Source organism: Folsomia candida, unplaced genomic scaffold, assembly GCF_002217175.1.
Source record: "Folsomia candida strain VU population unplaced genomic scaffold, ASM221717v1 Fcan01_Sc004, whole genome shotgun sequence".
Classification (NCBI taxonomy): Eukaryota; Metazoa; Arthropoda; class Collembola; order Entomobryomorpha; family Isotomidae; genus Folsomia; species Folsomia candida.
Window position 1 is genome coordinate 8,814,640 of NW_019091196.1, and position 11,000 is coordinate 8,825,639.

The 11,000-nt window shown below is 36.4% G+C and overlaps 4 protein-coding genes across 8 annotated transcripts; 2 read left to right on the top strand and 2 right to left on the bottom strand.

Moving 5' to 3' along the window:
• Positions 1-335: 335 nt before the first annotated feature.
• Positions 336-3,355, bottom strand: LOC110848210 (alpha-aspartyl dipeptidase). 3 transcript variants are annotated; one of them, XM_022095368.2, is made up of 7 exons: positions 3,155-3,355; positions 1,619-1,770; positions 1,461-1,555; positions 1,237-1,391; positions 1,004-1,177; positions 782-927; positions 336-712 (listed from the first exon to the last, which is right to left on the bottom strand). In XM_022095368.2, the coding sequence occupies exons 2-7, from the start codon at positions 1,708-1,710 to the stop codon at positions 652-654; spliced, it is 723 nt and encodes a 240-aa protein (XP_021951060.1). In that variant the 5' UTR covers positions 1,711-1,770; positions 3,155-3,355; the 3' UTR covers positions 336-651. The 3 variants fall into 3 exon arrangements, with proteins under 3 accessions (XP_021951060.1, XP_021951059.1, XP_035706991.1); XM_022095367.2 differs by having other exon boundaries at positions 1,619-1,776; XM_035851098.1 differs by lacking the exon at positions 3,155-3,355 and adding an exon at positions 1,855-2,485 and having other exon boundaries at positions 1,619-1,776.
• A 45-nt stretch (positions 3,356-3,400) lies between these two features.
• LOC110848212 lies at positions 3,401-4,712 on the top strand. The gene is made up of 4 exons (XM_022095370.2): positions 3,401-3,633; positions 3,713-3,877; positions 3,953-4,162; positions 4,248-4,712. Exons 1-4 carry the CDS (start codon positions 3,526-3,528, stop codon positions 4,569-4,571), a joined length of 807 nt encoding a protein of 268 aa, XP_021951062.1. The 5' UTR covers positions 3,401-3,525; the 3' UTR covers positions 4,572-4,712.
• On the bottom strand, positions 4,569-6,408 carry LOC110848211 (U5 small nuclear ribonucleoprotein 40 kDa protein). The gene is made up of 7 exons (XM_022095369.2): positions 6,155-6,408; positions 5,946-6,081; positions 5,528-5,871; positions 5,324-5,451; positions 5,162-5,253; positions 4,893-5,081; positions 4,569-4,821 (listed from the first exon to the last, which is right to left on the bottom strand). The coding sequence occupies exons 1-7, from the start codon at positions 6,263-6,265 to the stop codon at positions 4,766-4,768; spliced, it is 1,056 nt and encodes a 351-aa protein (XP_021951061.1). The 5' UTR covers positions 6,266-6,408; the 3' UTR covers positions 4,569-4,765.
• Positions 6,409-7,364: 956 nt separating this feature from the next.
• On the top strand, positions 7,365-10,979 carry LOC110848154 (deubiquitinase DESI2). Of its 3 annotated transcripts, XM_022095294.2 has the most exons (5): positions 7,365-7,594; positions 7,714-7,857; positions 9,352-9,518; positions 9,580-9,721; positions 9,796-10,979. In XM_022095294.2, the coding sequence occupies exons 2-5, from the start codon at positions 7,807-7,809 to the stop codon at positions 10,318-10,320; spliced, it is 885 nt and encodes a 294-aa protein (XP_021950986.1). In that variant the 5' UTR covers positions 7,365-7,594; positions 7,714-7,806; the 3' UTR covers positions 10,321-10,979. The 3 variants fall into 3 exon arrangements, with proteins under 3 accessions (XP_021950986.1, XP_035706989.1, XP_035706990.1); XM_035851096.1 differs by lacking the exon at positions 7,714-7,857; XM_035851097.1 differs by lacking the exons at positions 7,365-7,594; positions 7,714-7,857 and adding an exon at positions 8,784-9,289.
• The last annotated feature ends 21 nt before the right edge of the window (positions 10,980-11,000 follow it).

Below are 11,000 nucleotides of genomic sequence, written 5' to 3' on the forward strand. Positions count from 1 at the left end.
TAAGTAGATAGATATCGGGCGAATCTGGGCATCTTTCTTTCTCCTTTTTGTGGTCTCGAATCTGCAGCCTTGTTCTGGTTGAATAATGATTATGTAAGGTACAGATTCACGGTGATGATTATGATGATCCAATCCAGATTCTTCTACTAGTCGAATGTCCATGGTCCTAGTTAGGCTGGAAGTTTTGGCAACTTCAAATACCAGTGAAACCACACAGGCAGGGCTGGAGGGAATTGAGTTTTTACCCTGAAAATGTGACGTTAATTGAAAAATATGCAGATTGAATTGACATTAGGAACGTGACGAGAATTAAAAAGTTGGTGTCTCATCTAGAATTGAGATTGATTATAAAATTATTTTATTATGTATACTTGATGTCGTGACCAAAGCTTCAAAATACGCTTGGTAGAAAATTTGTCAATACAATTTCTGATTCATGTACAAATTTTTGGACCAAAATATAAATACGGTATAATGAATTGATTCTCATTCAAAGAATATTGGAAAAGTTGAATAATAAATGGAGTCGAATTTCTTTAGTAATTTTAAGCACACAAAAAGTTTTCCTTCAAATAATTTCTTAGTGAAGTAATAAATGATGACTAGTTTGGCCAGATGCAGTCAGTTCAGTTCAGTCCGGTCCAGTCGTTCTTAATTTGATAGGAGAAAGCTCAAATCCGACCCGGTAGGATATTCTTTCGGATCCTGGCCTCTGTGGCAAATAGTACGACAAAATGTAAGAAAACGTAATAAAAAAACTGCAATTTACTGATCCGCTTACTGGAGGAATAACCGTGCAGGAAATAATCCGCCCAGTGTAGCCTGATCACCCATCACGTGTAGAAATGATCCCTCTCGAAGTCCAAGAACCGGTGGCATCTTCATTGGAAGGCTGTGGTATTCGTTGATTCTGTCCTCCCGAGTTTCCTACATGTTAGAGTCAAAATGACATGAAATACAATCCATATCAATATCGAACATGTCTCTTTGCCACGCTTCTCACCCCCATATGCGTGCTATCCTCTTTTGTCTCAATAAAATGCGGATTAATATTGAATGGAAGAAGCCCAATTGCGTCGAAACTTTTGCAATGGACGATCGGCATGTCGTTTGTTGTGCAAATTGACACTGTTGCAACGTTTGTTCCAGCACTGCTTCCCATGTATGGAATTCCATCCTAAATGAAATCTATATGAATTCTGGAATTATGTAGATAATTATTCATTCCCTTCTTACAGTCAGCACCCGTTTACGAATAGCCTCCAATAATTGTGCATCCTGCAACTTCTTCAAGAGATGAAACGTATTGCCTCCTCCAATGAAAATGCATTCGGCATTATTCACTGCATCAATAGGGTCGGATGTTTCATTCAATCCTTTCACGGTGAAGCCTGGTACAAAAGAAAATCAAAATCTTGGTCACAACGTATTTTCGCTTATTTTTTTCTTTTAATACTTACCCCACTTGCTCAACTCGTTTCTAACTTTGGTCGTGTAATTCGCCTCGGAAGTGGTGTCAGCATACGGCACGAAGAGAACTTGTTTGACACCATTTCTACAAGAAATACGAAAAAGTTGATCATAGTTTTCAATTTTTTTTACACAAACTTTAACTCACTTGTTAAAGAACTCTTGAATATATTCTCGTGCGTATTCCAAAAATCCCGAACCGTGCAGCGTAGAATTTGAGAGGAGAAGTAGCTTCCGCATGACAAATAAGAGTTAGTAATTCTCCTTATTTATTATGAGTCGTCCAATCCAGAAATGAATCTGCAACTGAGAAATGCACAAATATAAAATCCAACACTTGTATTATTCTTTTTATCAGTTGATGTTAAATGCTTAAATAATTACAATAATTTGAGAGGTTGTTGAGATAAAAGGAAGATTCGGGTTGAAGTGCGTACATGAAATTATGTCATGATATCATCATCAACTTAACAAGGAATATCAAAAGCACAGAAAACCCGATAGATATTCAGTTCGAGTCCTCTCCCTTATTCTTCCACATTATGTAGTCAAACAGTCAATGACAAAGTAGTTAATTATGATAAAATGAGCAATTGTTCGGGATAGAATGCAACGTGAGTGAGTGCACTTGAACTCAAGGACTTATGCCATGCATACAAACAAATTGGTACAATGTACAATTAGGTTTAATTGAGATGTGAATAGTGCACAATTGCATTATTAATGCCTGACTACACTCATTAATCATTATTTTATGAATACTAGTAAAGTGAAAGTACGCAACAGACATAAAACAGATACTTAAACCAATTACGTTCAGATAATTTACAAATTTAAGGCATTTATACCAAAGCAATGATTCACCTTTTTTATTAGCATGCTAATCAGTATACTTAAAATATTCTTATGCCCGTTGACACTCCAGTAAATAGGTTTTTAACGCTACACACGACTAAGTAAGCCTAACGATTTATGTAAAAACCACATTATGCATATCAAACAAAATTCGACAAAACATGACGAATTTACATAGGCACTGCTCCCGGATTGGGTGTTGGCGTTAAGACAGCCTCAGCAGCAGCGGCATTCTTTTGTCGTCTGGCTAAGGACTTATCTGCATTTTGTTTACGTCTTTGTTCTCTCTCTTGTTTCAAGCATTTCAACATGGCGTCATTTGCTTCGTTACAGAATCCAACAAATTTGCGGAATTTGTGTTGTTGATGACAATTCTTGAGGGCGTCGATGAGCAGGTTGCACTCGGGGGAGTGGTTACTTGGGGAAAGATCGGGATGCATTTTTAGTGCAAGTCTGTAAAGTAGATTCTGGTATTACATATTTGTATCAATATTGCTGAAAATTTGAAGGAAGAGCTTACACGGGAATTGTTCTTAATCGACACAATTGGATGATAGCCTTTATCTTGGAGCAAATTTATGAGTCTGGTCTGGATGGAGTGATGATAATGTCGGCTGTATTGGGATTTAGATTTAATTGGGGTCAAAGCTGACACATTGACATAACATTCGCAACATTCTATCTATGCGAAGCATGCGACATCAAACTGGATAATATGACACATGATCTAATAATCTAAAATTTAGTGGTCACACGTCGATAAACCCCATGACTTAGACTTAAGTAATTTTAATTACATTACAATTTATCAGAGAGAAAAGTAACAAACCTGGCAGGTTATGGCTGGATTTCTTGCCGGTTAAGAGTCGATCAGTCCTTTATGTCGGCTTATCTTGTGGACTTGTGTCTTGGTCTTCTTGTGCACTTAAAGAGTTTTGGTTGGTGGCGAACATTAATTAACTATTGAACTTGAATGAATAGTTAATCAACAACAACCGATGAAATGACGACTGACGAAATAATCTTGTTTTTGAGCTTCCTCTCATGCATCCATTTCCACCCCGGCCAAGCAAAACGTCAACCCGCCCACAAAACGGAGCACATGCTGATTTGTAAATTATTAGACTTGACGTTTGTACATTCGCTCAATACAAAATAATTATTATATTTAGTTAATTGACATATTATTCGGACAAAAAAATGAACGTGGACAAGGAATTGGCCGAGATTTTGCGTCAAATTGACGATCATGAACCTGCCGTGGTACTGAAGGGTTTGAAAGCTTTGCTACAATGCTTGGATACTGTGGTAAGTCTTTGGTTTCGTTAGTTAATCAACTTCTTTAGTGCAATTAATGCATTATCCAATAATTCGCGTTTCCTTTAAGGATCAGACCCCCTTGTATCGGAAAATATGGGCTCATGTAGTTTATGACGCCCTCAATAAAATCATTCATTCAAAAGACGCCGAAGTTGTGGCGCAGTTGGGAGTTGCACTTCTTAGAACGTTACCAGTCGTGGAGGAGAGAGATCCAAATACTTTCTGTGATAAGGTAATTTTCTATTTGGGACAACTAATTAAATATAACTGAATTAAACACACTAATTCTTCTAATTGGGTTGTTTAGTTGACCAAGTATGACGATGTGCTTAAAAAGATTCTATTCACTATGGACTTCTCCAGCAGTTCTGCGGAAAAGAAAGAGTGGTTAATTCATCTCGAGAAGTTTATCGAAAAAATGGGTCATGCCAGTATGCATTGGGTCGACAGGATTAACTCAGTGCTGCTCGGCTTCGCGTCTTCGGGAAATTGCAAGGAATGGGTTTTAATCTTGAAGGTTAATTTGATAATTTTTAATATTGAAGGATAAATTCTTTTTATGTACATAATGATATAGGAATAATGCATTTCATGCATTACAGGTTGTCCAAGCGTTGATAAAGAATACATGGATGAAACCCAGCTTACGAGATTGGGTACAAATCATGGTCAAGATCCTCTTCAACCAAGGCGTCGCTTCAGCATTGTCAGCAAAAACGGAAACACCTGACAAGGCTGAAATGGCAGAAATATATTCAAACGTGCAATCCTGCTTCCAACTCATGTCCAAATGTGAAGACTTTCCTTCACTTCAGTCAGACTTGCGGCACTTGGTGAAAACAATAGAAGAACACGGCAAGGACAATTTGTACCAGACCAAACTTCTCGAGGAATTAGATAAATGTGAAATACGGACATTTTTGTAAGCTGTACAAACTATTTATTTATTATTAAATGAAATGACTCGCCAAATCATATACATAATAATAAGTTATAATAGTAGATTGATTTATGTTTTATACGAAGTCGAGCAATAATAAAAAGTACAATAACAGCATTAACAACAATGTATGTATTTACTATGTGTCGAATGCTGAATAAGAATGAGAATGTCTGGTATTTATGCAAAGTCAATCTCCCCTAAATATATCTGCTTATCCACTCCGGCCGACATTACTGGAAGAAACAAGTTATTTCCTCAATTTTAAAACAAATGTTGCATAATATATTTTATGACTTTGACTTACAAATTGGCTCTGTAGGGTGTAAATCCACAGACGTTACAGTTCCCTCGTGACCTGGCAGCCGATACTGAATCTGTCGGGTATGTGTGTCCCAAACATAAACAAATCTGTCCGCACTTCCAGATGCAATCCGCTGTCCATCCTTGGACCAAGCGCAATTTAACAAGTATTTTTCAAATCCGTGTGAATGACCTGTTATACGATTGGCATAATTAAATAATTAAAATCAAGCTTGTACTATATCTTTTGTTGGCATTGTTGGTATTACTCACCACTAAAAACTTTCATGCAACGATTTTCAGGAGCAAACGGACGAACGTCCCAAACTCGGAGAGTATTATCCATCGAATTGCTCAAAATGTAGCTGCAAAGTTTTGTTGATAATTTTGATCATTCACGTTTACTTATAATAATAACTTGAATAATTTTGTTACCTCCCATCCGGTGACAGTTTCAAACACGTAATTGTATCCTTGTGCCCCTGCAGACTTTGTGCAACACTCGCATTTCTCAAATCCCACATTTTAATTTCATTATCAATCCCACCGGAAATGATTTGTTCCTGAGCATAACAATGGTGAAATTAAATTAGAACCTCATGTGTTAATTATTGTGGATTTTCAGGGGCTACACCTTACCTGATTTTCTCCAAATGAAACAGCAGTCACTTGATACTCAGAGTTTAAATTGATGACGGATCCTTTACGTCTCACATCCCAGACACGAACTTGACAATCGTCACTACCGCTCACGACAAACGGTTCGCCTTTCTTGGTTTCGCCGACAGCATTTACAAACTTGGTATGACCCTTCAATCTCTTTATTCTCGACCCAGTAGCAACATCCCAAACGCCTACGGTCTTATCGATGGACGCCGTGTAGAGCGAAGTCCCATCGTAGTTGAACGTTAGATCAATTATCGTGCCACGATGGTTGGGTTGCATAATTGCGTTCTCACATTCGCCATATGTCTTCCAAATGTCTGGAAGTGTCATACTTTGTTATATTTAATTCTGTTAATCCGTCGTAATTTCATAATTACATTTCTACACTTACAAACTCCTCTTTCTGCGCCAGCCGAAGCGACAACATCACCCTTTGGACTGAATCGAGCCGCTAAGATTTCGTCTTCGTGACCTTCCAATAACATAATTGGTGAAAGTAGAGATGACGTACGAGCTGGTTTTGAACCCTGTTAAAGAACCAAAATCATGATTATCGTTTCAATGGCAAATAAAGTTCAAAAGCATAATTCTACCAGTTACCGAATTTGGATCATATTCGATAACATCCGTTCGCGACTTTTTAGCCGGTACAAGTTCCATATCTGCGCCGCGTTTAAGTCCGCCTTGTGGCAGTTGGGGTCCTTGTTCCATTGTGGCAGGCGTTCAATTGGTGTATAGTCGGTTATAAATTTTCGAAGTTTAACTTTATTTTAATTTTCACAAAAATTAAATAAACAATCCTTTCAATTTGTCTTTCGGAAGAAATGCAACTCTGCTGCTTTTAAGAACGCCGGATTTACTTGTCTCATTTCACCCGACTCATCTTATGTACGTTGATGCTGTTTCATTTTTCATGAAAATGAAAAGCAGGATTTTTAGGAAAATTTTTAATGACTGCGATATAATTTTTATTACGTAATAATAATATTTGTTAATTAACAAGTATGGTATCATATTGATACTGTTAAAGTTTAAGGGCACTGTTACATATATTGCGATATTTTACATAATATTTGTAAATATTTGTGCGTGAAATTATATATCGATTGTTAATGATAAAACATACACAATTATGTACATGGGATTTTAAATTTCAATAATTTCTACAGTATTAACTAACTCGTAAAGCAATCTTTTGTAGTCCATGCTTGTCGAGCCTTCATAACTATTTTAGCGGTACTATCTGTACCTTTCAGGATGTGGCTTTTCTGGATGTTCTCCAAATCCAAGGGAAGCCTTGACGTGTTTGTAAACCTGGGAATTCAAATGAAATATTACGAGCAAGAACTCAATTAATTATGAATTTACCGAAATAAAATTTACCGTAATTGCCGGAAATTCTCTTTTCTCATCCTCTCTGACAAAAGTTTTGTTATCCTGCAATTTCCACCATGCATACTGCGACAATCCGAGACCAGAGATCATCACAACTGCCATTAAATTCCGTTGGACAAATTCTCTTGCACGACCAAGTGTCGACATTTTCGAGATTTATTCTGTGTGAAATTTATTGAAATCCTCCAGGCCAGACTCGGAGCTCGGTTATCCCTCTCGGTCCGAATCGCAGTTCAATCCACCTAAATTACATGAACGCAACTTAGAATGCAATATTTACATTATTTCAATAAATACAAGATGCAAAATAACTTTACTTACTTTTGTGTTTTGTAACAAAAACAAAATGCGAGTTGAAGATAACTTTTTGCTTCATTCGCGCTGAACAGGTGTGGGTTGACTCATTCCAGTCGCTGTTGACACAAGTATTACAAAATATGAAGTAGTAATGTTCAGTTTTACTCAAATATTTAATCGTTTAATTAAATATTGTTAATGGAACAATGAATATTGGGTTACGCACAGAATATTAGGACTGACGGTGACGTTTGGCTTGTGGGTGGGTGCCAAGTTGGTGAGACTGATTAAAGGGCAAAGGGCAGGGTCGGGTTTTCTTTGAACCGTGGTTACGAATAATTAATAAAGGTAAACAAAATTTAAATATTGGTTCAATTAATGTAACCTACATACAATCGTACATCGTAATTTTAAGGTGCAAACCAAAGCTTTGAAGTAATAAGGGATCATTTGTTGGTTTTCTTCAGATTTTCAGCCAACTTGTTGAAGATTTTGTCAAGAAAGTCGACATTTCAAAGACGTCATCAATTTGTGATTGAAAGAAAATCAAAAACGATACGATGGATCTTGACTCGCCTCGTGAACAAGTCATGCTCAATATTTACGACATGGTTAGTTCGTTTCCATTTAGGTGTAATTTGTAATTGGGAAGTTAACAAATCTGGGAGCTCATGCTCGAACGCGTCGTTAGCTTAGCGACGTCGTAAAAATTAGCGACACATGCTCAAAATAATTTTTAGCGATGTCGGTATTGCTAAGGAGCATGTGTCCTTAGCACTTGTCGTTAGTAGCGACACCGACGTATGCTCAAAACTTTGATTGTCGGTAAGACCTTGGAATTTGTCGTAAAAGTTTTCGACGCCTAAATAGCTATCGAAACGAGATAAATTTGTCGTAATTTGCTGTTAATTAGGATCCGTTCATATATTATGTAAACATTTTATGAGGGGAGGGGGTCAAGAAGCTATTGACGATTGTTGACGAGGGATTGGGTATGTTGGTTTGCATATGTTGATGCCAACTTTGTTTTGGGCAAATTGAGTCGCTGGATTGCGAAATTCTTAATGAGTTTCCGCAACTCAGCTCAAACTCATTATTGTTCAAATCACTCATTTTGAAACGAGTCGTTTGAAATGAATTGAATGAATGAAATGAATTGACTCAAACTCAATTCAACTCATCCTCAGCAACTCATGAGTCAAATGCGTTGACTCGAACAGTTCGAGTCGAACTCATTGGCAGTCCTAATCGAGAGAGATCGAAGGAAAAAAATATAATTATGCGGCGGTTACGTGCTTATCAAAAATGAGATTTATGAATTTTTAGATAATTCGCAATTTTTTCGCAATTCGCAATTTTTCACAGTAAATTTGCTTAAAAATTAATTGGAAAATTTTTTCAAAACGATTTGTTTATAGTATAAAAATTTAGCCTTAGATTAAAATATCAAAGTTGCATTTACCCTAAAATTAATTATAGACTAATTTTAAATTTTGTACACTCAATATTAAGAGGACCCGTATTTTTGCATTTTTCTGAATACCCGTTTTAGTCCGTAACGGAATTTTCAAACAAATTTTAAGCTAAAATCTTGATTTTGTAAATTCTATAACTTTTTAAATTATGACATAATTTTAAAAACTCGAAAACATGTCTGCTCACAATGACTTCCCCATTTTACTTGAGAATTTTCTTGGATAGTTTGACAAGTTATTATAAGTGGGTTGAAATTTTATCCCACTCCTACACCTAAAATAAAGTGGTAGTAAACGTAAGAACATAACTCCTCAGTTACCAAGATCGTTGTGAACCACTCCCTTAATCGGAAATGGATTACAAATTTTAACGATTTTTTTTCGACAATGTCGTTAAACTCATAACGACAACATTTTCCGACGCCTTGACGACAAATGATGAGCATACGTCGTTATCAAGATTATTTGACACTTTATCAATCTATAAGGGTAACTAGGCACTAAATGTCAAGCAATCGTGCGTCGTTATAATTTGTCGTTATTAAGGCGTCGTTAATTTACGACGTCGGTAAGTTAAGGACGCGTTCGAGCATGAGCTCCCAATTAATTGGATGTATTTAAATTTTGCAGTTTTGGACGAACCAATACACCTCCATGCTGGGAATGGGGGTGTTTCACACTGGGATTGAACTTTACGATACCGAATTTGCATATGGCGGACATCCTTACGAGTTCTCTGGAATTTTTGAAATCACACCAAAAGACGCAGAAGATTTAGGCGATCATTACAAATACAAGTACTACCTTATTTGGCCAAGCTCATTACAGTTCATTTGACTAAATTTTATTTTGTGACAGAGAAACCATTGTTTTGGGCTATACAAGTTTCACAAAGGAGGAAGTACAACAAGCTGTGACACATTTGGGAAGAGATTTTAAAGGAACCAATTACCACTTGATGAACAAAAACTGCAACCATTTCTCTGGAGAATTGTGTCAAGTATGAAGAAAATAAATAAATAACCTAATCTTATCCTAATTTTATCTAATTCCTTCTTTTTTTTAATGATGTAGCTCCTTTGTGGCCAAGAACTTCCCAACTGGGTTAATCGTCTCGCCTATGTCTCCACATGCATTCCATTCTTGGAGAAATGCATCCCGAAAGATTGGTTGACACCTTGTGCCCTTGATGAATCCGTGAAACTCGCAACTTCTGCATCAGGAGGAAATAATCCAGGTCAAGGGTCATCCAATCCTTCCAGCTCTAGAAACAGTCTTGTCGGTGGTGCTGGTGCCACTTCGTCTGGTGGTGGTATGACATTCTGGGAAATGATTCGAAGCGGAAACGGAAACGGAAACAACGCTACGGGTTCAGCTTCTGGATCAACCTCACCTCCACCTTGTTCCAGTGGGGGAGGAATCGTGGCCAGTTTTCTAAATTCTTGTAACGGGGGTACAAGAAAATCTTCCACATCTTCAGAATCCAGCCTTCCACCTCCAATCACACAGTCGTCACAATCTCTAACCCGGACGGATAGTTTAACCTCAACAGATTCAAAGACGGGATTACTACAAAGATCTTCAAAGTCTTCTTTTTAAAATTGTTCACAGAGAAAGAATTGTCGTCTCTCTAAACTTCAAATTTTCATCATCAAAAATTAAATCAATCATCAGCCTATACAAAAACCAACTCGAAAGTATACTTCCAAAGTTTCACTACCAAATCCTACATGTGTAAAGTAATTTAAAATCCATGTCAAATATCTCACCTAATGTTATTTACAAGGGATTGATAAAATCTATTCAATGTCCGTGAGTGATTCAAAACAGTCAGATGAAAATGAGTGATTTTATATTATGTTTAATGTCGTTCTACATATTTACCATAAATTATAGTAAATTATTATTGCGTCGAGTTCTGTTATTAATAATTATCTTTTTGCACTAACTAAAAATGTTGTTTTTAGTTTCATTAATTTTATATAGAAAATTCTTATTTTTTCTGAATATATATTTAATATTTAATTTCACTTCAGGTTCTTTTATATGCTATGTTTGTCTATTCGTTACAAAACGTGATGCGTGAGATTCAGCTAAAATCCTTCATTACATTAACTAACTAAGTATATAAAATTATACATGTGAATTGCAGCCGTATTTTTGCCATCGGATAATTATTATGATTTATAATTACTTATTTTACTCTTGCCGTTATTATTCAATGAACATAAAACTAAATATATAATGTGATGATCAAACATAAACGTTGAAAACGTGCA